The 25,360-nt window shown below is 38.6% G+C and overlaps 1 protein-coding gene across 6 annotated transcripts in view; it reads left to right on the forward strand.

Annotated features, from left to right (window-relative positions):
* MATR3 (matrin 3) overlaps positions 1-25,360 on the forward strand; it is a 67,199-nt gene that overhangs the window by 33,375 nt on the left and 8,464 nt on the right. For 3 of the 6 annotated variants that reach the window (XM_025388785.1, XM_025388784.1, XM_025388786.1), the window contains exons 2-12: positions 9,376-10,465; positions 16,755-16,816; positions 17,797-17,838; positions 18,172-18,284; positions 19,144-19,196; positions 19,691-19,816; positions 21,023-21,148; positions 21,448-21,615; positions 23,837-23,968; positions 24,431-24,474; positions 24,566-24,935. In XM_025388785.1, the coding sequence (XP_025244570.1) occupies positions 9,554-10,465; positions 16,755-16,816; positions 17,797-17,838; positions 18,172-18,284; positions 19,144-19,196; positions 19,691-19,816; positions 21,023-21,148; positions 21,448-21,615; positions 23,837-23,968; positions 24,431-24,474; positions 24,566-24,935 (2,148 nt within the window). In that variant the 5' untranslated portion in view covers positions 9,376-9,553. Of the gene's footprint in view, positions 1-9,373; positions 10,466-16,754; positions 16,817-17,796; positions 17,839-18,171; positions 18,285-19,143; positions 19,197-19,690; positions 19,817-21,022; positions 21,149-21,447; positions 21,616-23,836; positions 23,969-24,430; positions 24,475-24,565; positions 24,936-25,360 lie in introns of all 6 variants that reach the window. The other 3 variants (XM_025388787.1, XM_025388788.1, XM_025388789.1) reach the window with 2 other exon arrangements.

Here is a 25,360-nt window from a genome sequence, read left to right on the forward strand (position 1 = left end):
CCCGGCACCTCGCCCGGCTAGTTTTTTGTATTTTTTAGTAGAGACGGGGTTTCACCGGGTTAGCCAGGATGGTCTCGATCTCCTGACCTCGTGATCCGCCCGTCTCGGCCTCCCAAAGTGCTGGGATTACAGGCTTGAGCCACCGCGCCCGGCCTGAAACCCCGTTTCTACTAAAAATACAAAAATTAGCCGGGCGTGATGACGTGTGCTTGCTTGTAATTCCAGCTGCTCAAGAGGCTGAAGCAGGAGAATTGCTTGAACCTGGGAGGCGGAAGTTGCAGTGAGCTGAGATCGTGCTACTGTGCTCCAGGCTGGTGACAGAACAAAACTGTCCCAAAAAGAAAAGCAATACAAACATTTGAACTCCAAATATTCTTTGTGTGTAGAAAAATTTAGTGGATAATTAAAACTAGAGCAGAGAGAAAAGCCTATGAGTTGAGAGATTTTTAGATATGTGACTGGAAAGATTGGAAAAGCATATCAGTTTTAATGTTTGTGTCTGTTTTTGTGTGGGCTGTGGTATTTTGGAAGAGCACCATGGAGGAGGAAGTTTTGCAGTTATGCCCCAAGGGACACCAAGAAATATTAGCATTGTTCTTGGTAATGGCAAGAAATTGAAAACAACCTAAATGTTCATCATCTGCAGAATAGATAAGTACATATGCATACATAATGATACCTATATTGGAGTGAAAATGTAGGTTTAACTCACAATTGTGGATAAATCAGTTTTTAAAAGTAAGTCAGAACAGTAAATTTTAAGTCGATTTGCATAAAGTTCAGAAATGCAAAATTAATTAAGGGTACATACATTAAGTAGTCAAACTTAAAAACAAGGGGAGAGAGTCATTTGAAATTGCTATGTAGATTTATTTCCAAGGTCTTTTTAATATTCTGTTTCGTATTTGTATATACATTGGTTTGTATAATATATTGAATGATTAAATGGAGGTGCTAGGCCTTGAGAAAATTACTAGTGTTACATGAAATGAGGGATGCATCCCAGCTATTAATTTTATTTACACAAGCATAGAGTAGTTTCTGTAAATGGAATAGCAAGCAGACGTTTCTGTAAGGTGTTTGGTTATGGTTGGGGAAAAGGTTTAAAGAAGTAGAATGGAACCAATATATATGAAAGGCATTGAAAATTACATGTGAGGCAGGGCACAGTGGTTCATGCCTGTAACCTCAGCACTTCGGGAGGCTGAGTCAGGAGGATCAGTTGAGCCCAGGAGTTCATGAACAGCTCAACATAGTGAGACCTTGTCTCTACTAAAAATGTAAAAAGTTAGTCGGGTATAGTGGTGCGTGCCTGTGGTCCCTGCTGAGACGGGAGGATCACTTGAGCCCGCGAGATTGAGATTGTGCTGCTGCGTTGGGCAACAGATTAAGACCCTGTCTTGAAGAAAAAAAAAAAAAAAAAAGGAAATCATAGTGTGGATTTCATGTGGTAAGTGGTAGGGAGTAGTAGGTTTTTGAGCCAGGAGAGTGTGAAATGAGTGATGGTTCAGGTTGTTTTTATTGAAAGATGATGAGGTGTGAGCTTTGATGCTAGGAGGCCAGCTAAAAAGCAGGGCTAAGATTATGGCAGAGAGAATAGAAAGGTAAGGTCTATGGCCATACCACCCTAGACGCACCTGATTTCATCTGCTCTTGGAAGCTAAACAGTGTTGGGCCTGGTTAGTGCTTGGATGGGAGATAGGTTGAAGGGTGATTTAAACACGTTGGCAATAGAGAATGAAGAAGGAAGATGTTTAGTTTGTCCACTTTTACTAGAATTACTGCAGTATAGTGTATTGTTCTTTATCTTACCTGTTAAAAGTTACTACCAGTTGGCTCACACCTGTAATCCCAGCACTTTGGGAGGCCAAGGTGGGTGAATCACGAGGTCAGGAGTTCAAGACCAGTCTGGCCAACATGGTGAAACCCTGTCTCTACTAAAAAATACAGAAAATTTGCCGGGTGTGGTGGTGTGTGCCTGTAATCCCAGCTACTCAGGAGGCTGAGGCAGGAGAATTGCGGGAACCCAGGAGGTGGAGGTTGCAGTGAGCTGAGATCGCACCATTGCACTCCAACCCCGGCAACTTGTGTGAGGCTCCTCTCAAAAAAAAAAAAAAAAGTTACTACCAGTGAGTGAGACGCGATCTCGGCTCACTGCACACTCCACCTCCCGGATTCACGCCATTCTCCTGCCTCAGCCTCCCGAGTAGCTGGGACTACAGGTGCGCACCACCACGCCTGGCTAATTTTTTGTATTTTTAGTAGAGGTGGGGTTTCACTGTGTTAGCCAGGATGATCTCAATCTCCTGGCCTCGTAATCTGCCCGCCTTGGCCTCCCAAAGTGCTGGGATTACAGGTGTGAGCCACTGCGCCCAGCCGTTACTACCAGTCTTTAAATCTGTTTTTGAAAGCTAATACGTGGTTACTAGTATGACATTAAAGTTGACACATGAAAGAGACTATGGTGCAGATAAAAAGTTTATAAGCTCTTTATTCATGTGTCTTTGGATCTCAGTCCTTTTACCTCTAAAAGTTTTTCTCATCTAAAAATAAAGAAAAATAGATTTTACCTTCCTAGTTTTATGAGGATCAGATTACACCAAATGAGATTATTACTATGGTGCTGTGTGCCAGACACTATTTTAGATGTTTTATGTAGACTGGTTTATTTTATTTATTTATTTATTTTTTTGAAATGGAGTCTCGCTCGGCCGCCCCGGCTGGAGTACAGTGGCCGGATCTCAGCTCACTGCAAGCTCCGCCTCCCGGGTTTACACCATTCTCCTGCCTTAGCCTCCTGAGTAGCTGGGACTACAGGCGCCCACCACCTCGCCCGGCTATTTTTGTGTATTTTTTAGTGGAGACAGGGTTTCACCATGTCAGCCAGGATGGTCTCGATCTCCTGACCTCGTGATCCGCCCGTCTTGGCCTCCCAAAGTGCTGGGATACAGGCTTGAGCCACCGCTCCCGGCCGACTAATTTATTAAGTCTTTTTGAGACAGTCTCGCTCTGTCACCCAGGCTGGAGTGCAGTGGTGCAATCTTGGCTCACTGCAGCCTCTGCCTCTGGGGGTTCAAGTGATTCTCCTGCCTCAGCCTCCCGAGTAGCTGGGATTACAGGCACCTGCCACCACACCCGGCTCATTTTTGTATTTTTAGTAGAGACAGCGTTTCCCCACGTTGGGCAGGCTGGTCTCGAGCTTGTGGCCTTAAGTGATTATCCCACCTCAGCTTCCCAAAGTGCTAGGATTACAGCCATGAGCCACTGTGCCTGGCCTAATTTATCAAGTCTTTACAGCCTTATGAAGTAGGTATTATTTTTATTTCCCCCCACCCTTTTTGGTGCAAGGTCACACAGCTCTTTGTAATAGAACCAGGATTCACACGAAGGCTTTTGGGCCCCCAAGATTTAGTATGTATGAAATAAAAGTTGTACAAATGTTGATGGAAGTCAAGAGAGTAGGGCTCTTAGGGATACAGAATGAAGCCTTTTTTTTTTTTTGAGACAGAGTCTCACTCTGTCACCCACGCTGGAGTGCAGTGGCACAATCTTGGCTCACTGCATCCTCCACCTCCCGGGTTCAAGTGATTCTCCTGCCTCAGCCTCCCAAGTAGCTGGGACTACAGGCATGTGCCACCACACCTGGCTAATTTTTGTATTTTTTTTAGCAGAGATGGGGTTTTGTCATATTGACCAGGCTGGTCTTGAGCTCCTGACCTCAAGTGATCCTCTTGCCTCAGTCTCCCAAAGGGCTGGGACTACAGGTATGAGCCCCCACACCCAGCCCAGAATGGAGCCTTGAAAGAAATCACTGATTTTGCTTAAGCAGAGAAGAAAGTAGAGAGTCAAGTTTCTGTTGAGATCAAATAGACAGTGAACATCATCAGGTAAACGGGGTAACTTTCTATCTTGTAAGACAGGTTTACTCCATCAATTCTGTGTAGTTTCAATCTGAAACTATTTCTTGCTTGATTGAAGGTCACTGGGAAAAAAATTTAAACCTAGGAAGACAATATTATTTCAGGTCTGAGTGGGAGTTTCTTACACTGGTTAACAAGTAGTATTCTGTCTTCTCAGCAGCTGATGCCACTCTGCAACACTCATTAATTAGCCTAAGGATCAGGAAGTGGACTAGAAGTTGACTTCACATCTGTTAGATGGATTAAAAGCAATGGTCTTAAAGCACTTTTGAAAATACTTAGGCTTGTTTTTCAGCCTTCCTGGCACTACACTCTTTTATCTTTTCTATTGTATGATGACACATGCTACTTTACCACACCCGGCTAATTTTTGTATTTTTAGTAGAGACGAGGTTTCACCATGTTGGCCAGGCTGGTCGCAAACTCCTGACCTCGGGTAATCTGCCCGCCTTGGCCTCCCAGAGTGCTGGATTACAGGTGTGAACCACTGTGCCTGGCCTATTTTAAAAACTTAAGGCACTCAAGGTACATGCCATACTGAGATGAGATTGTGACACTCGAAAACATAGCATAAGATTTGAAAGTGGCTGAAACTCTAGGGAAAAAATGGAGTAGTTCCTCAGCACACTTCAAAAAACAAACCCTTAAATGAAATCATTGTTACAGAATATATTAGGAAATATTATATACACCAACATTAAAATGAAAACTTCTAGTACCTTTAAAATGGAAACTATGGTAAGTTCTTTATAAAACCACTATAAAATTTAATAAATGAAGAAAAATTTAAAGAGTAACTGAAACCTGTTCTTGAATTGAAAATAAGTTGGATGCTTGGTTTGAAAGTCCTGACCACAGGAATCAATATTTTTGTGTGACTTGTGACAAAAATCAAGCAGTTGCCTTTCCAAATGATGCTGCTTTGAAATTACTGATAGTCAACTATGTCTGCCATCTGCCAGTGGCATGGGTTAAGACATTTTTACTAAATTGGTATTGATTGCTGTCTAAAACGTATTTGGTATATTTTCACATGAATAAGCTAATAAATGATCAAGGTGATTGGCCTTGATAGAACATTTGGAAAATCTGAACATTTTTTGCAGTTCAGAAGAGGAAAATACAAGAAACTGGTTTTCTAGCTGTTGCTTGTAAGTCTCAATGTGAAGTTAAAGGATTAAAATAATGTCATGAAGGTATTTTTTTCTCCGCGTATCTCTATTTTTATGGTTAAACCATAAATAATCTTTTATAGTTTTATGGGTAAACCATCTCAAATTAGTTGTGTATGGTTTTTTTTTTTTTTAATTCTGACTACAAAGACTGAAAAGAGAAAATTTTATTTTTTTGTTTGTTTTGATTTTTGAGACAGATTCTTGTTCTGTGGCCCAGGCTGGAGTACAATGCCACGATCTCAGCTCATTGCAACTTCTGCCTCCCAGGTTCAAGCGATTCTCTGGCTTCAGCCTCCTGAGTAGCTGGTACTACAGGTGCGCACCACCATGCCCAGCTAATTTTTATATTTTTAGTAGAGACGGAGTTTCACCACGTTGGCCAGGATGGTCTCAATCTCTTGACCTCATGATCTGCCCGCCTTGGCCTCCCAAAGTGCAGGGATTACAGGCGTGAGCCACCGTGCCCTGCCGGAGAAAAATTATTTAAATGACTGATTATCTCATACAGTTGAGAGCATAGCTGAAGATCCATGTAGAGTAGTAGATACCTCTTAGCATTTTGGGAGGCCAAGGCAGGAAGATCGCTTGAGCCCAGGAGTTCGAGACCAGCCTGGCCAACGTGGTGAAAACCCCTGTCTACCAAAGCTGTGAAAATTAACCGAGCATGGTGGCGTGTGTCTGTAGTCCCAGCTGGTTGGGCTGAGGTGGAAGGATGGTTTGAGCCTGGGAGGCAGAGGTTACAGTGAGCCTGGGCAATGGAGGAGTCAGACACTGTCTTTAAAAAAAAAAAAAAAAAAAACAGCTAAAAGTCTTTTCATTTTTTTCTAATACCTTCTAAGAAACTAAAGTTGGCTTGCGCTTATTTTACTAATTATGCTAAATAACCCTCTGAAAGAATGGCTAAGGACTTACAGGTAATCTTTAAGGAAATTTAGATCTGGAACAGCTGTTTGCTTCTGTTCTCCATGAATTTTCAGGGTATGTGAAAATTTTCAGAAATATTTTAGTACTCTATTTCTTTTAATTGGAGAAGAAAAAGCCAATAACAAAAATCAGATTCTCATGGAATGGGAGGTAGAATATTAACTGAAACGTTTCCTAACCATACATAGGGATGATATTCAGATTTGTTTAGATGTTGAATGTGAAGCTGACATTTTTAAACAGCTTAAAATTGTATCATAAAATAGTTTAAATTACAGTTTGTTTTGAGTTGTCTGTAAAAATGAATTTTTAAGCTCATTTGTTCAGAATTTGGTTATCGGGCTGGGCATGGTGGCTCACGCCTATAATCCCAGCACTTTGGAAGGGCGAAGCAGGGGGATCATGTGAGGTCAAGACCAGCCTGACCAACGTGGAGAAACCGTGTCTCTACTAAAAACACAAAATTAGCTGGGCGTGGTGGCGTGTGTCTGTAATTTCAGCTACTTGGGAGACTGAGGCAGGAGAATCACTTGAACCCAGGAGGCAGAGGTTGCAGTGAGCTGAGATTGTGCCATTGCATTCCAGCCTGGGCATCAAGAGTGAAACTCCATCTCAAAAAAAAAAAAAAAAAAAAAGAATTTGGTTATCAAGATTGTAGTAAATGGCATTTGTGAAGTGAAATTGTGGGTAATGTTGATAGTTTTTAGGGGGGTGCAGGTGCTTTCTTTTTTGGAAGTGAAAGGTTCTGCATTGATGGGCATTTACACTATTACATAGAGATTTAAAATAGGTAAATTGGATTTTGATAATAAATGTTCTCCCAAAGCTACTATATTCAAAGTTGTTTTAACCTCTAGTGCAGTTTCCTATAAAAAGGCAATTTTATAATTACAGGAAAAAACATAGTAAAAGAAGCTAATCTTTTGTAAATCTTAGTAAATTGTCTCAATATTGTGCTGCCTTTACTAATAGGCAGTGGGTCCCATGTGAATGAACCTTTAAAAGTGGCTTGTACATCTTATGTTCAGCATTGACATGATAGAGGAACTGTTTTCATAAATGCTTTTTCAACAATGCTGCCACATCTGGTTTCTCCCAACTTTGTTCTAATAAAACTATTTTTAAGAATTTGGTTTATTTGTGGTTTAATCCAAAATCTAACTTAAGTTGCTTTTCACTAATTTTACCCCAATATCCTTGATAGAATTGCATTTTAAGTTGAAACTGAGTATCTTAAAAATACTAAGGTGGTTGTTAATGGAATTACACGTTGTCATGGGATTTACATTGTTTGTCTTGACTCTTTTCTGAGTTTTTCTGACATCCATTTTCTGTTTGTCTTCAGGTTATCCTTTACCTTTGCATCTCTTAACTTTTCCTTTTGTAGATCCACTGTTTTCCTATGAGCTACCAAAAAATGTAATTGAGAGCTCTGTAATCTAACAATCACATTTCCTTAAAATATGACCATTTTAAAAATTTTAAACATAATTGTAATACCAGTATATAATTTCTCTTAGGGAAAAAAAAGTTCAAAAGACTGACTTTTAGGAATACAAAGCTTTGGCTACAACATGAAAGTCAAAGCTGCAATTAATAACCCTGATACTTAAACATTTTTATTTTGAAAAACCCTCTAAAGGTTTTGATTTTTAAAATATGTGTGAAAATTTAGAGGGTCCACCACCATTTACATAGCATCTCAGCCACCATTCTGTGTGGCATTTATAAGACATATCAAAGAAACTTTCATCCAAAGAAGTCCACTTACTCTCGTCTTTATTAATCTTAAAGCTTAAGTAGTTTACATAGTGGATCTTGTCTAGAACTATTGATAGTTTCTTTGGTGTATTTTCTCAAATTCATCTTTCTTGGTGTGCAAAAACATCTTCCTGTTACTCCAGCCACCTCTTACAGCATTTCTGTGTCTTTTAAAACTTGATTATATCTATTTTTAAAAATCTAGTCTAAATCTTTCTTGCTGCAACTTTTTTTATACTTCCTCTGCACTGTATTTGTCCATTTGTATCCTTGCTTTAATCTATCATTGGCGAAATTGGTCCTGTAATAGACTTGTAACTACTGGATATTGTCTGGTTTTACTGTTAAAGTTTAACATATTAAGCTACCAGTGCTGAGTGTATTGGTGATCAAAAAATAGAAAATTTAAACAATGCCTCATAGAATTCTGTACGAAACAACTTCAGATTTACCTCTGTATGTAGTTGTGATTATAAAATTGTTTCACTGAAGACGTTATGTATATCTTTTAACTAATGTTTTATGACAATCATGATATAAATTATTTGGAAATTCTTATGTGACAGTTTCTGAGGTACAATAATGATTTAAGAAAGAAAACAGTTTCATCTAGAAACACGTCTTGGGGGATCATAATCAGAACATAAATTTACCAGGTGATTTGGGCTATTCTTGTGAAAAGTTTACAGGAAACTGTGTAACCAAGATCTCATTTTCATTTTTCCTGTTTTGTGCTGTAGATATGCTGTAGCCCTGAGCATTAAATGAGTACTGATGGATGCTAATTGGGGAGTTCCCTTCTTTTAATCACCTGTATTTTCTGTACCTAGGTTTTTTCTTGGGAAGGCTCCTATTCCTGTACTGACCAGAGTTAGTTCTCCTTACTTTAAAAGATTAGAAACGACGAAAGCACTGCCTGATGTAGGATGGTCAGTAAGAAGGCAATTAGTTATATAACTTAAATTTGGGCAGCAATCCTTAAAACTATAGGAAATGACTTATTTTTCTTATTCACATCTATCTTCACCTCAAATTGATTTTGCTGTATAAAGGTCTCAGCTATTATGTTTGGTCTTATATCTTATATTAGGTACTTGAAACCTAAGCTTCATTTACTTATGATTTTACTTGGTTCTTTCTGATAGTGATAATAGGTCTCATTTTCCAAAGCATAATACAACTGATTCATCTTTGACTTGCTGACCTTGATTTTTTTTGTTTTTAGTCTTCTCCTGGAACTTAAGCATCATACTATAGGGTGTATTTTTATTCTTCTAAAAGAAGAAACCCATCTATATTTTTACCAAAATTTGGATGTACTCAGACATCTAACCTTTCAATTTACATGTTTTTAAACTCAGTATGAAAGTCCCTTTAATAGTTAAGCTTTAGCGTGAAATACTACTTTTTAAATATCTATATGCAGGCTCTGCATACATCAGGAATCTGTTTAAGATATGTAATAAATTCCTTGTAAGTTTGAGATCTTAAATGTTTTTTTTTTTTAAATCAACATGATGCATAAGTTTTTTTTTCTTAAAAAAACGGCATCTGCTTAAAGGGATTTATGACTAAAATTGCTTATTTTTCTACAGAGTTGTCTGCTGGTTCTCAGCTTGAAGAAGATTCTGCAGTCCTTATTGATCCTTTTTCTTGGCGTTACCATTTTTTGAAGCAAAGTTAACCTAGCTTTCTAGTTTGAGCTTTCTTTTTGGCCGTCTTTAAAAAAAAATTTTTTTTTAATCTATAAAATAGACAAGAGCTAGTTCTACAATGTCCAAGTCATTCCAGCAGTCATCTCTCAGTAGGGACTCACAGGGTCATGGGCGTGACCTGTCTGCGGCAGGAATAGGCCTTCTTGCTGCTGCTACCCAGTCTTTAAGTATGCCAGCATCTCTTGGAAGGATGAACCAGGGTACTGCACGCCTTGCTAGTTTAATGAATCTTGGAATGAGTTCTTCATTGAATCAACAAGGAGCTCATAGTGCACTGTCTTCTGCTAGTACTTCTTCCCATAATTTGCAGTCTATATTTAACATTGGAAGTAGAGGTCCACTCCCTTTATCTTCTCAACACCGTGGAGATGCAGACCAGGCCAGTAACATTTTGGCCAGCTTTGGTCTGTCTGCTAGAGACTTAGATGAACTGAGTCGTTATCCAGAGGACAAGATTACTCCTGAGAATTTGCCCCAAATCCTTCTACAGCTTAAAAGGAGGAGAACTGAAGAAGGCCCTACCTTGAGTTATGGTAGAGATGGCAGATCTGCTACACGGGAGCCACCATACAGAGTACCTAGGGATGATTGGGAAGAAAAAAGGCACTTTAGAAGAGATAGTTTTGATGATCGTGGTCCTAGTCTCAACCCAGTGCTTGATTATGACCATGGAAGTCGTTCTCAAGAATCTGGTTATTATGACAGAATGGATTATGAAGATGACAGATTAAGAGATGGAGAAAGGTGTAGGGATGATTCTTTTTTTGGTGAGACCTCGCATAACTATCATAAATTTGACAGTGAGTATGAGAGAATGGGACGTGGTCCTGGCCCCTTACAAGAGAGATCTCTCTTTGAGAAAAAGAGAGGCGCTCCTCCAAGTAGCAATATTGAAGACTTCCATGGACTCTTACCGAAGGGTTATCCCCATCTGTGCTCTATATGTGATTTGCCAGTTCATTCTAATAAGGTGAGTTAACGCAACAGATGCTTCTAATTTCTTTTACATTGTAGTGCCTATTTACCTATATCTTTGACTCTAATTCTGTAGTCTGATGACATTGAGTTGATCAAGCATTTTTAAACTTTTGAGAACACTTACTTTATTTGGAAGGTAATTGTTTTTGAGCATTTTAAACCAGGGCTTTACATTAATGTATTCTGCCTAGATTACTTCTGGCCACAAAGCTGTCATCCACTGAGATTATCTTGTTGGTTTTTGGCATCAATATGTTCTTCTTAATCATATATTTAAGCAGGTTTTTTTGTCTGCTTTGTTGAATTAAGTATTTTTTTTGCAGTCAATGTGCTCTGCCATTCAGGATGCTAGATTTCAGCTCTCCATCTGTCTTGATTGCTGATTTGTATGTAGTAAAGATGTATTCTTGAACAATTCTCTTTTTTTCCTTATCTGTGGCTACAGGGAAAGAGTTAATGTAGAGCCCTGGTGTTTGTTTCAGTATGTTTCATATTTTAGATTAGTTCATTCTTCCTTTTTTAATTTCCCTTTAACACAAACTTTCATACTATGACTGAAATTTTTCATCATTTTTTTTCTCCTTTTCCACAACTTTCTTAAACATACTTCAGAACTCACTTTTTATTATCCCATATTACATCTATCCCTTTAGAGACTTGGACAAATCAACTACTACAGTATCCTGCTCTGTGTTCCTCATAAACAAATTCTTTTTCTGAGTTAGGCTTAGACTTCTGATATAGTCATTTGAAAAGAAAATCTAATTCTCCTTTGCTTTAATTATCACATCTACCAAAATGGGAACTTTTTCAAAATGCCCTTTTAAATATGTTGTCCTTTCTCTTTCAACTTTTTCAGTGTTACTCATTCTGACTTTTTTCCCCCCAATATATGGTGCAGTTGACTTCAAGTCATCGTTATAGCACCCCACTAGCTTGATCTATAATCTGTGACCATCCATTTTTCCTGATGTGCTCTACTTAACTGGAACAAGTTGCTGCCATGAAATTGATTTGATGGTTACTGTTACAGGGTTTTTCTTTACAGTAACATCTGGAAGGGTCATTTTCTTTTCATAGCTAATCCTTTGATAAGCATTTTTTAGTAAGTGAGTATGGATTTTTTTATTAGTAGACTAAATCATACCATTGTTTTTAATATTCTGTTAAAGAGTATTACCAGTCACTCCCTTTCCTTATGTTTGGATCTCAGTATTTTTGTCGTTTAATCTTTAATCTGTACCAAAGTAAATTAACATAAATACTAAATTTAGGTTTATTTAAACATTTAAGAAGATGTATTTTCATTTAAAAATACAACCCCAAACTCACAAAAGCCAGCAAATTTTAATTGGTATATGTTTTGGGTGTTACCTTTTCCTAAATTTGTTGGCTCTACTAAATATATCATGGAATTCATTTTAGTTTTTGATCAGCACTAAACTTTAAATTTTAGGTCCCGTGTGAATTGATAGAACGAAAAGGTCCATTAAACATTGGTGACTCCAATTTTTTCTACGTTATTTCTTGCCTGTTTATAAGGAAATAATAGCAGAAATGGCAATGTGACCAATATTCTCAGAAAGGATCTCTAAATTCTGAGGAAAATAGATAGTTACAGTGTCTCAAATGAGAGTGATGTTAAGGGACTTAAAAAATCTTTGCTACTGGAGTCATTAAGCTGTTGGGACATCATAAAGGAACACAACGGAACCATGAGAGGACTTAGAGAAAAGTTTCTGTTTTTATGTATGATTATGCTTTTTTTCTCCAAATTTTGCTACCTTCTAGTTCCTGAAGAAGGTTAATAACTTAAATGGATCTAAATTAACAAAAGAGCAGTTTTTACATATTTTGATGAAACTGTGGATTCAAAAGTAAGATACCCTACCCTAGTGCAAGAGGTACTTTTCGCCTGTAAAAATGCTTAGGTCCTAGCCAGTTTTGGTATTCTGTCAATATACTGAGTACATTTGAGAAGTATTTTAGAGGCCTTTTGTTTAATTCTGTGGTTTAAATGTGTAAATTGGACCAACTTTAAGAAGTTTAAACACATGGATTATCTGAATTTCTAGTTTTCTAGTTGCCTTACTATGTTTTTTACGTATATGCATTCTATTGAAAAAATATTTAAATATTCACTTTAGCAGTGGACCCTCTATAACCGCTATAGAAATGACCTTAGAGAAAATTTCTGTGATGGAAGTAGATAATGAAAAATTTTTAAACATTTAATCCTGCTCTCTGGTATTGCTGCATAACTTGGAAAATCTGTTCTTTTTACTTATTGGTATTGTTAAATAGTTTACATGATCAAAAGTTCTTACCGTGAAGTAAAAAACTTAAGTAGAAAATAATTTAATTTGTCATGGAGTGTCATTATTTTTAGGTGACTTAAAGTGATGGTGTTGCTTTTATTTCTTTCTAGGTCATTTTAGATCATCAAATTGCTTTTCTTTTTCTTTTTCTTTCTTTCTTTTTTTGAGATGGAGTTTTGCGCTTATTGCCCAGGCTGGAATGGATGCAGTGGCGCAGTCTCAGCTCACTGTAACCTCCACCTCCTGGGTTCAAGCGATTCTCCTGCCTCAGCCTTCCGAGTAGCTGGGATTACAAGCATGCGCCACCACGCCCGGCTAATTTTGTATTTTTAGAGACAGTGTTTCTCCACGTTGGTCAGGCTGGTCTCGAACTCCCGACCTCAAGTGATTCACCACCTTGGCCTCCTAAAGTGTTGGGATTACAGGCGTGAGCCATCGCACCTAGCCATCAGATTGCTTTTCAATGCAATCTCAAGCTTCTCAGCTTCCTTTCACTTAAAGAAAATTATCCACTATAGCACTTTGGCTGTCTTGTCACTTGAGTTTATATTAAGTTACTCTTTTTTCTGCCATTCTGTAAGTGCTTCCCAAATTCTTTTTTTCTGTCTATAGTTTAAGGTATCTCAAATACATCAAGGTGAATGTAGTTTTCCTACAGAAATGTCTGACTTTAAAAGGTGTGTAAATCCTTTATTAATCTGATTTTGCAGGAGTTACCTCAGTGTAGAGTCCAGGAATATAGATTTTTATAAAACTCTTTCACTTAGTCCTCACCGTACACCAACCAGTAATAGATTGGTAGTACACATTAGTCATGGGTGAGTTTGGGAGGTACATGACTGATTTTTTGATTTTGGCCTGCCTTCTATCACTTTGAAAGAGCAGACACACTTTTCCTGTAAGTTTGAACCTTTAAAGAACATGGAGGATTGGATATAATTTCTGTTCAGCTATGTATCCTTTCTAGCTCCTATGAAATAGAAGCATGGCTAGTAGGATAACATTTATTCCTCTCCCAGAACTTAAGAATATTTTAAGTAAAATCTGAATATTTTTAGTTCAGAGAATTCTAAGTCATTACTGGGTATTTGTTTAATTAATCCTTCTTTTTTTTTTTTGGGAGAAGGAGTCTCGCTCTGTGTCCCAGGCTGGGGTACAGTGGCGCGATCTTGGCTCACTGCAGCCTCCACCTTTCGGGTTCAAGCAGTTCTCCTGCCTTAGCCTCCCAGGTAGCTGGGATTACAGGCGTACATCACCATGCCCAGCTAATTTTTTTGTGTATTTTTAGTAGAGATGGGTTTCACCATGTTAGCTAGGCTGGCCTCCAACTCTTGACCTCAGGTGATCCGCCTGCCCTGGCCTCCCAAAGTGCTGGGATTATAGGTATGAGCCACCATGCCCAGCCAAGGCTTCTAAATTTTGTGAACTTACCTGTGGTTCCTCTGGCTTACAGCCATTTTTATTTTATTTTATTTTATTTTGTTTTATATTTTTGAGAAAGAGTCTCTCACTTTGTAGCCCACGCTGGAGTGCACTTACATGATCGTAGCTCATTACACTCTCCACCACCCAGGCTCAAGTGAGGCACGTACCACCACACCTGCCGGTTTTTTTGATAAGAGACCTGGTTTCACTATGATGTCCAGACTGGTCTCAAACTCCTGGGCTCAAGTGATCTGCCTGCTTTGGCCTCCCAGAGTGCTGGGATTATATGCGTGAGCCACTGCACCTGGCCCTTACAGCCATTTTGAAAATGGTCTCCAACTAGAAGTCAGTGGTCCATTACTTTCCAATTGAAACTTTAGATAACCCAAATAGCTGATGATTGTAGAGCCAACTGGAGAGATCTTGAACTATTAGTCATTATTTTAAAAAGAGACCTGGAAGTAGTTTATAGCTTTCAGCATTTTAAGAAAGGTACCATTCTATTTGGATGAGTTCCATTTTAGTTCACAGGATTCTATTTATTTATTTATTTATTTATTTATTTATTTATTTTGAGATGGAGTTTCTTGCTGTCACCCATACTGGAGTGCAATGGCATGATCTCGGCTCACTGCAACCTCCGCCTCCCAGGTTCAAGCTATTCCTCTGTCTTAGCCTCCCAAGTAGCTGGAATTACAGGCACCCACCACCACCTAATTTTTGTATTTTTAATAAAGATAGGGTTTCACCATGTTGGCCAGACTGGTCTCGAACTCCTGACCTCAGTTGATCCTCCCACCTCGGCCTCCCAAAGTGCTGGGACTGCAGGCCCGAGCCACTGCACCCGGCCTTTCACAGGATTTTAGATAATTTTTCTAGAGCATAGGAATGTACCTAAACTGTTGTCATGTAAATATAAACCCGTTTTTTTTTCTTTTTTTAAAAGGATCCCATTTATAAAATACCAATCCGCAACTTTTTGAAAGCATGTATCTTGTAATTTGGTACCTTACTTTAATTTAGTTCAGCTCTCAGTGAGCTACCCCCCTTTAAAAACACATCGCCTGACCATGTTTTATATTCCAAATATAATTGTATTGGGTAGTGTGGGTGTTACAGAAATTACAATTTGTGGGAGTTTGTGAAACATCCATAAGAGTTGTAAAGCAGGAATTGTAAAACAAGACTGCTTTATAATCAGTTCGGTTTTTTTGTTTTGTTTTGTTTTGTTTAAGCACATTCCATGTGCCTCGCAAGGGTCTGATAAGCAGTTTACCTTTATAGACTCATTTGCTTTTCACAACAACCCTATGAGACTATTGTCCCAGTGAATTTAAATAACAGGGACCAAAGATTCACATCTTTGTAATTTGGGAATGGAACCTAGGCAGTCTAGGCAGAGCCCAGTTTTCCTGACTCCTCATTCTTACATTGCCTAAAAAGTTAACTCATTTATATCTGCATTTTTTTCTAAAGAAATTATTTGAAATAAGAGTTACTTCTTCAATTTAAAATAAACCACGGAAGAGTGAATAGTGATAGAATGTCATGTTTCCCTCCCTAAATTTGTTAAGGCATTCCTTAAATTTGCTTCTTTATTTTGGGGAAATATAAAGAAAGCTTAATATTTTGATAAATGGGATTCATTTTCTAGAAAAGCCATTCCTGTTGAATCATGTTAGCATTTTATGGTAATGCTAATCATGGTGCATTTTTCATTCACTGTGTATTTAATAGGTAGTAAACCTGGAACATCCTCAAAAGCTGGATGTGATTAAAGTTTTTGGTTTGTTTTGTTTTTGGCGGAGTCTTTGTCACCCAGGCTGGAGCGTGGTGGCCCAATCTCAGCTCACTGGAATCTCCGCCTTCTGGGTTCAAGAGATTCTGCTGCCTCAGCCTTCCAAGACGCTGGGACTACAGATGTACACCACCACGCCCGGCTAAAGTTTGTATTTTTTGTAGAGATGGGGTTTCGCCATGTTGGCTAGGCTGGTTTCAAACTCCTGGTCTCAAGTGATCCACCCACCTCAGCCTCCCAAAGTGTTGGGATTATAGGCATGAGCCAGCGAGTTTGGCCTAAAAGATTCTATTTTAACTAATTGTTCAAATTTATAGTATATAGTTTCTAGAAAAGTAGATAGAAACATGGATGTTTTATCATTCAGAATACTCTAAAGTAGCATACAATGAATACTTCAGTTTGGTCCACAGTAAAAGTTAATAAGCCTTGCTAATCTCAAGGTTAGTTACTACTCTTGATCTTTATTAACTCTATATCTTTTCCCTGTCATATCTCTTAAGTATGTTGACAAGTTAATCCAGTTTTTCCAAGAATGTGCATAGCGTATTTGAGGGCAGGATCAAGCCTCAAGGATTCAGAGAAATGGTTTTAAATTAAATCACTATGATTTAGTGAATGGGCAGGTGTTTGTACAGCCTATAATACTGCATAGACATTAATGTCCTAGAGTTTGAATGGTTCAGATGAAAATATTTTAGCTTTATTTTTGTTAATTCTACTAATTTACTTTGCTGCAGGAGTGGAGTCAACATATCAATGGAGCAAGTCACAGTCGTCGATGCCAGCTTCTTCTTGAAATGTAGGAGTTTGAAATACCTTTAAAACGTCCTTATCGTGAATCAGAATCAGCCATTATTGGTTTTTGGGAGTTTATCATTTACTTGTAATATCCACAATGTTAATATCACATAGTGGTACTGTATGGGCAGTACTATTTACAAGTAAAATGTTTAGATCTGGAAATTTCATATTGAATATTAGATGCAATAATAATGATATTTTGTTATTTAATATTTCTAGGATACATACACATTGGTCATTATAGAAATTGATGATTTTTACTAGGTATAGTGAAAGATAGTATTTGATATGTAGAGTGGATTCACAGTAACATTTTTAATAATACGTGCTTTAAAAATGCAAAAGATACAGAAAAGAGGGTAGGTTATTAAAAGATTCTAATTCTTTGTTCAGGAAAATCCTTGGTGGTGTTTTTTTTGTTTGGTTTTTTTTTTTTTTTTTTTTTTTGCTTTTGAGATCTTTGGTTTTTGAGTTCAGGCTGCTACCATGAAATGGAATTCCTAAAGAAAACTCCCTGCTTAGGCAGCACACAGTGCCCATTGTTCACTGGAGTTGGAATTTTCACATATGCCTAACTCTGTTGGGGCTATTCCTTCTAATGTCACAACTCAACTGTGCTCTTGGTATTAATATTGGAGAAGGAAAATCTGTGCTCTGTTCTTGTTTCTATGTAACCCACATTTCTAATTCTTTGTGCAGCACTTCCTCCTTACAATTTAACAAATAGAGGAAAAACTTAAATTTCAACATTATCTACATTTGCAAGCAATATAAAACAAGTTTATTCTCGTGGATTATTTTGAAGTTCTGAGTTTTTTATTTTGAAGTATCTATAGGAAATGCTTTAAAACTATGTTTCTAACACTTAGACTCTCAGATAACTTTACTAATAAATGATCTCTATTTTAGAGGCCAAACAAGGCTGTTTTGTGAAAAGGACAGTTTTATTTTAAAGTTAATTTTCTGGTCTTTTTAAAGCTACCCAGAATGGAATCCTGACAATGATACAGGACACACAATGTAAGTTAAATTTTTTAAGCTACCATTTGTAAAGGAGATCAATGTAAGGAATTCAGGTTTAACTTTCAACATTTCATAAAGTATTTTCAGAATTTCTTTACTGAAAATGAGACTCGGATAAAATTCACTTCGGTTAACAATTTTTAGAATATATATTATGTAGTAATTTGTACTTTTTTATTGTTAATGTAGACTTTGATCTAGTTACTTCACAGATACCCTGAAAGATTGAAGTGGTTGTGGTCATATGTTGGGGTGCTTTAGCATTAAATCTTAATTCTTTCCAATGGACCTCTTTATTATGATTTATATTTTATGTCTTCACTTTACTAGGGGTGATCCATTCATGTTGCAGCAGTCTACAAATCCAGCACCAGGAATTCTGGGACCGCCACCTCCCTCGTTTCATCTTGGGGGACCAGCAGTTGGACCAAGAGGAAATCTGGGTAATTATATAAAATTCATGTTACTTTTCCTTACAGAGCCCTTACTGAAAATGTTTATTTTTTTGAGACAGGGTTTCGCTCTTATTGCCCAGGCTGGAGCGCAATGGCACGATATTGGCTCACTGTAACCTCCGCCTCCTGGGTGCAAGCATTTCTCCTGCCTCAGCCTCCCGAGTAGCTGGGATTACAGGTGCTCGCCACCATGCCCAGCTAATTTTCGTATTTTTAGTAGAGATGTGGTTTAACCACGTTGACCAGACTAATCTTGAACTCTTGGCCTCAGGCGATCTACCCACCTGGGCCTCCAAAGTGCTAGGATTACAGGTGTGAGCAGTTGTGCCGGGCTGCAAAGTTTGCTTCTTTATTTGAGACAGAGTCTCACTCTCTCCCCCAGGCTGGAGTGTAATGGTGCGATCTCCGCTCACTGCAACCTCTGTCTCCCTGGTTCAAGCGATTCTCATGCTTCAGCCTCTCCTGAGTAACTGGGATTACAAACGTGTGCCATCACACCCGGCTAATTTTTGTATTTTTGGTAGAGGCAAGGGTTTCGCCATGTTGCCCAGGCTGATCTCAAACTCCTGGCCTCAAATGATCCATTCTCCTCAACCTCCCAAAGTGCTGGGATTATAGGTGTGAATCACCACACCTGGTCCCTTTCTAAAAATTAAAGGCAATGATTATAGGTGAAAGAAGGCTCATTTAAATATTACTCAGAAATAACATTGCATGAAAAGTGATGGTAATCACATATTTGTAAGAGCTTTTCATTTGTGTTTGGAAGATGTGCATTTTTCAGTAAAATTGCTTTTTTAAGCAAGTATATTGATTACTAGACTGAAAACTTTCTCTTCCCATAAAGGTGCTGGAAATGGAAACCTGCAAGGACCTAGACACATGCAAAAAGGCAGAGTGGTCAGTAATGAATGAAGCTTTTGCTTTTACTGTATTTACGATTTTGGGGAATATGATTTGTCCTAAATCCTTACTAGTTGAATATGTATCATGGTCCTTATGGGATGATTGCTATAATTTGAAAACCATCAGGTTTTTATATGGCTTTGATAATAGTTAAAACTTTAAATTTTATATGCCCATAGTCCAGTGAGCTCACCTTGATTCAGCATCTTGGAACCTTTGCTGTCCAGTTATGTGTACAATATTTAATTTAAAAATCACCGCAGAGACTATGTTTTGACACTTTGAAGTAGTTTAACCATTTGGCTATGGTCAGAGCTTACCCGGTGATGTTTGATGTGTAGTTTTAAAATTCTCTAGAATGTTATGAGTTGTTGTTTTACTTACACTCCCCTGGTTAATTATAGATTATAAAAAGTCCTAATGCGTAATTGGTTTCATATTGCTTTAAAGAGACTTAATTGCTTGTCTTTTTTTCCCCTAATGGACAGGAAACTAGCAGAGTTGTTCACATCATGGATTTTCAACGAGGGAAAAACTTGAGATACCAGCTATTACAGCTGGTAGAACCATTTGGAGTCATTTCAAATCATCTGATTCTAAATAAAATTAATGAGGTATGAATTAAAATAATGGTATTATTCATTTATTCATGCCAGTAATATATTTTCTATAAGAATTAAATGATTTTGTATTACAAAAATAAAACTCAAGGTAATCTTAAGTTTATCAAATGCGGAATGTCGTAGAGGAAAAGACCAGTAGTGATAAATGTCAATAATAGAATGCTAATGGATTATTAGTAACTGTAAGTTATGATCCTTAGGTAGTAATTGTCATTATACTACTATAAAAGCTGTAAAAGGAAAATTCTGTGGAAAGCCATTTCAGATCTATACCAAAATGATGGTTTCAAGTCATTATTTTTAGTCCAATAGGCATAGTAAATAATAAAGTAATGCAGTAGAATGAACTAATCTGAGGTGGTCCTTATAATAAAATAGCACATTGGCAACATTGTTTTGTGGGATTTTTTTGTTTCCTTGTTTTGGGAGACGGAGTATTGCTCTGTCACCCAGGCTGGAGTGCAGTGGTGCAATCTCGGCTCACTTGCAACCTCTGCCTCCTGGGTTCTAGTGATTCTCCTACCTCATCCTCCCAAGTAGCTGGGACTACAAGTGTGCGCCCTCACACCCAGCTGATTCTGTATTTTTAGTAGAGACAGAGTTTTACCATCTTGTTGGCCAGGATGGTCTCAATTTCTCGACCTCGTAATCTGCCTGCCTCGGCCTCCCAAAGTGATTACAGGCATGAGCTACTGGGCCTGGCCTGTTTTTTGTTTTGGTTTTTTAGTTCTTGAAAGTATTTTCAAAAGGCCGGGCGCAGTGGCTCAAGCCTGTAATCCCAGCACTTTGGGAGGCCGAGACGGGCGGATCACGAGGTCAGGAGATCGAGACCATCCTGGCTAACACGGTGAAACCCCGTCTCTACTAAAAAATACAAAAAAAAACCTAGCCGGGCGCGGTGGCCGGCGCCTGTGGTCCCAGCTACTCGGGAGGCTGAGGCAGGAGAATGGCGTAAACGCGGGAGGCGGAGCTTGCAGTGAGCTGAGATCCGGCCACTGCACTCCAGCCTGGGCTACAGAGCGAGACTCCGTCTCAAAAAAAAAAAAAAAAAAAGAAAAAGAAAGTATTTTCTACTTAGTGATTAAATATATCTGGAAAGATTTGGGGCATTGTTATTTTTTAGGAAGAAATATCTGTAGTTCAGTGTGAGAAGGCTGATTGGAAAAAACAGAGAAATAACTTTTTGTACAATTTCAGGCATTTATTGAAATGGCAACCACAGAGGATGCTCAAGCTGCAGTGGATTATTACACAACCACACCAGCGTTAGTATTTGGCAAGCCAGTGAGAGTTCATTTATCCCAGAAGTATAAAAGAATAAAGGTAATGTTTATTTTTGCAAGCTGTATATCTGTTTAACAAATCATTTTAATATTTATTAACTTTGGTTCTTTAAAATTACTGCTAAGGCTGGGTGTGGTGGCTCACGCCTGTAATCCCAGCACCTTGGGAGGCCAAGGTGAGAAGGATTATGTGAGGCCCAGGAGTTCAAGGCAAGCCTGGGCAACATAGTAAGACCTCGTCTCTATAAAAATAAAATAATTGGTAAAGACTAGGATGTTTTTAACTGTTAACTAATAATTATTGCATGTTTTTCCTTTTGTTATTGTTGTTTGTTAAAGAAACCTGAAGGAAAGCCAGATCAGAAGTTTGATCAAAAACAAGAGCTTGGACGTGTGATACATCTCAGCAATTTGCCCCATTCTGGCTATTCTGATAGTGCTGTTCTCAAGCTTGCTGAGCCTTATGGGAAAATAAAGAACTACATATTGATGAGGATGAAAAGTCAGGTAATACACATAAGGAAGTTTTAGAGAAGATGATTTATTAAAATCCTTTAAGATTTTTCAGTATGTGACCGGGCGTGGTTCCTCACGCCTGTAATCCCAGCACTTTGGGAGGCCAAGGTGGATGAATCACCTGATGTCAGGAGTTTGAGACCAACCTGGCCAGCTTAGTGAAATTCTGTTTCTACTAAAAATACAAAAATTATCTGGGCGTGGTGGCGCGTGCCTGTAATCCCAGCTGCTGGGGAGGCTGAGGCAGGAGAATTACTTAACCGTGGGAGGCGGAGGTTGTAGTGAGCTGAGATTGTGCCACTGCACTCCAGCCTGGGTGGCAGAGCGAAAATCCCAACTCAAAAAAAAAGAAAAAAAAAAAAAAGTGTATCCCTATTTTTAGTGATGAAATCTGGAGGATGAGTTGTTTCATTTCATCCCTTTTTTGTTGTTGTTGTTCTTTTATTTAAAAAATTTAGAGTTAGCCAGGTACGGTGGCTCACGCCTGTAATCCCAGCACTTGGGGAGGCAGAGGCGGCTAGATCACAAGGTCAGGAGATCGAGACCATCCTGGCTAACACAGTGAAACCCTGTCTCTTACTAAAAATACAAAAAACTTAGCCAGGCGTACGCCTGTTGTCCCAGCTGCTGGGGAGGCTGAGGCAGGGTAATGGCGTGAACCCGGGAGGTGGAGCTTGCAGTGAGCCAAGATCGCACTGCACTCCAGCCTGGGTGACAGAGCAAGACTCCATTTCAAAAAAAAAAAGAAAATTAGAGTTAGGCCAGGTGCATTGGCTCATGCCTGTAAATCCCTAGACTTTGGGAGGCTGAGGCCGGAGTTGCCCAGGAGTTTGAGACCACCCTGACAACATACTGAGGCCATATCTGTACAAAAAAAAAAAATTTAACCAGGCAAAGTGGCGTGCTTGTACAATTTTAGCTACTCTGGGAGTCTGAGGTTGGGTGGAACACTTAACCCGGGAGTCCAAGGTTGTAGTTAACTATGATTGTGCCACTGCACTTCAGTATAGGCAGTGGAGTGAGAACCTGTCTCAAAAAGGAAATAAGAATGAGAAGAACCATCCTGGCTAGCACGGTGAAACCCCGTCTCTACTAAAAAAAATACAAAAAACTAGCCGGGCGAGGTGGCGGGCGCCTGTAGTCCCAGCTACTCGGGAGGCTGAGGCAGGAGAATGGCGTGAACCCGGGAGGCGGAGCTTGCAGTGAGCTGAGACCCGGCCACAGCACTCTAGCCTGGGCGACAGAGCGAGACTCCATCTCAAAAAAAAAAAAAAAAAAAAAGAATGAGAAGAACATCTTTTATGTTTTTCTTTTTTTGTTTTAAACACTTCTGTAATTCAGCATTGCAAGTTTGTGTTCTTCCAGACTTTTATTTTTCTTACAGTATTTTAATATCTTCTAGGCTTATTACTTTTTTGCAGAAATAGTGTATATAGATGGTTTAGTATTTGGCACTACAGTGATTCTTGGGGATTTTGTAAATCTGACAGGTTGGTTTTTTGGTTTTTGGGTTTTTTCTGAGATGGAGTCTTGCTCTGTTGCCCAGTCTGGAGTGCAGTGGCGCCATCTTGGCTCACTATAACCTCCCGCCTCCTCGGTAGCTGGGACTACAATAGGCACACTCCACCAGGCCCAGCTAATTTTTGCATTTGTAGTAGAGATGGGGTTTCACCATACTGGTCAGGCTGTTCTCGGTATTCCTGACCTCGGGTGAGCCACCCGCCGTGGCCTCCCAAAGTGTTGGGATTACAGGCGTGAGCCACTGTGCCCAGCCCTATTCCGTGACTTTTTAACTCTGTGCTAAAGATTAAAATTTTTAGCTGGGTGTGGTGGCTTTCACCTGTAATCCCAGCACTTTGGGAGGCCAAAGCAGGAGGATCGCCTGAGTCCAGGAGCTCGAGACCAGTCTAGGCAAGATGGTGAAACCCCAACTCTACAAAAAATACAAAAATTAGCATGGTGGTGCGTGCCTGTAGACCTAGCTACTGGGGGGCTGAGGTGGGAGGATCACATGGGCCCAGCACAACGAGGCTTCAGTGAGCCAAGATTGTGCTACTACATTCCAGCCTGGGTGACACAGTGAGACCCTGTCTCAGAAAAGAAAAGTAATGAAGATTTTCTAACCAGTAGGTAGAATACATAATAAGGTTTTATACAATTTTATAAAATATAATGTGCTTTGTGGTTTCTCTTGTGTTCTTTTCTTTTCAAGGCTTTTATTGAGATGGAGACAAGAGAAGATGCAATGGCAATGGTTGACCATTGTTTGAAAAAAGCCCTTTGGTTTCAGGGGAGATGTGTGAAGGTTGACCTGTCTGAGAAATATAAAAAACTGGTACTGAGGGTATGTAGTGTTTGATTTGTCATCATTTAACAGCCTGTTTTTACATATTTAAAGCCACAACATTCTTCTAAACATTTTTGTATGCTAAAAAATACAGGATTCTTGAAATGTAAGTTTATTGAAAGAGGTAAATCTATTGAAAGAAACTAGTTATTGAAAAAGAGCAACATTTTTTTCTGGTCTTTAATGGCAGAACTAGTCTTCCCTAGAGGACACCTTCATTGCTCTTACCTGTTTAAGTTTTTAATAGCTTTCTGCTACCAGAATGCTTTATTTTCCACTTCTCTATTGGTATGGTCATAATGATGAATGTCTGACTGTAGGCAGCTTAGGTTCTTGGATAAGGTTATGGGGATTGAATAAGCTGCGTTGATTATAGGGATCATCTCCAATTATTAATTCACTGGATAATTGTGTATTCTGCAAATGTATTATTTAACTTCTGTAAAACTTGTCTTTTAGATTCCAAACAGAGGCATTGATTTACTGAAAAAAGATAAATCCCGGTAATTTCATTTTGTTTTTCATATGTGTGAGTATATTCAACTTAACTTTTTCAGATGACAAATTAATTGTGGTGTGTCCTTTTGATTTCAGAAAAAGATCTTACTCTCCAGACGGCAAAGAATCTCCAAGTGATAAGAAATCCAAAACTGATGGTTCCCAGAAGACTGAAAGTTCAACCGAAGGTAAAGAACAAGAAGAGAAGTCCGGTGAAGATGGTGAGAAAGACACAAAGGATGACCAGACAGAGCAGGAACCTAATATGCTGCTTGAATCTGAAGATGAGCTACTTGTAGATGAAGAAGAAGCAGCAGCCCTGCTAGAAAGTGGCAGTTCAGTGGGAGACGAGACCGATCTTGCTAATTTAGGTGATGTGGCTTCTGATGGGAAAAAGGAACCTTCAGATAAAGCTGTGAAAAAAGATGCAAGTGCTTCAGCAGCAGCAAAGAAAAAGCTTAAAAAGGTAAAGAAATAATATTGGTTTGTTTTAGTAGAACATTAGATCAGATCAGCGTTTCAAGTTATTTACCTAAGCAGTGTCAGATAAAGAGAATTACATGATTTAAATTGAAAATAGATATGAACCAGAATATAAATATTTAAATCTAAACTCTGCAATAAATAATTAAATAAGACATTTTATTATAGTTGGCAAAAAACATCAGCTCAAAGAGGAAACTTTTTAGTAAAAATGAGGGAGAAGGACTCAAAATACATGCTTCTGTATTGTAGTGGTAGCATATAGGTAGGCAGCCTTATAGTGTAGCTTTGAAAAAAAAATAGTTGTGGTAGCATATAGGTAGGCAGCATTATAGTGTAGCTTTGAAAAAAAAAAATACAGGACATGAGTTTGCAGTAAGTTTTTTTTTTTTTTTTTTTTTTTTTTTT

This window comes from Theropithecus gelada, chromosome 6 (genome assembly GCF_003255815.1).
Source record: "Theropithecus gelada isolate Dixy chromosome 6, Tgel_1.0, whole genome shotgun sequence".
NCBI classification, from domain to species: Eukaryota; Metazoa; Chordata; class Mammalia; order Primates; family Cercopithecidae; genus Theropithecus; species Theropithecus gelada.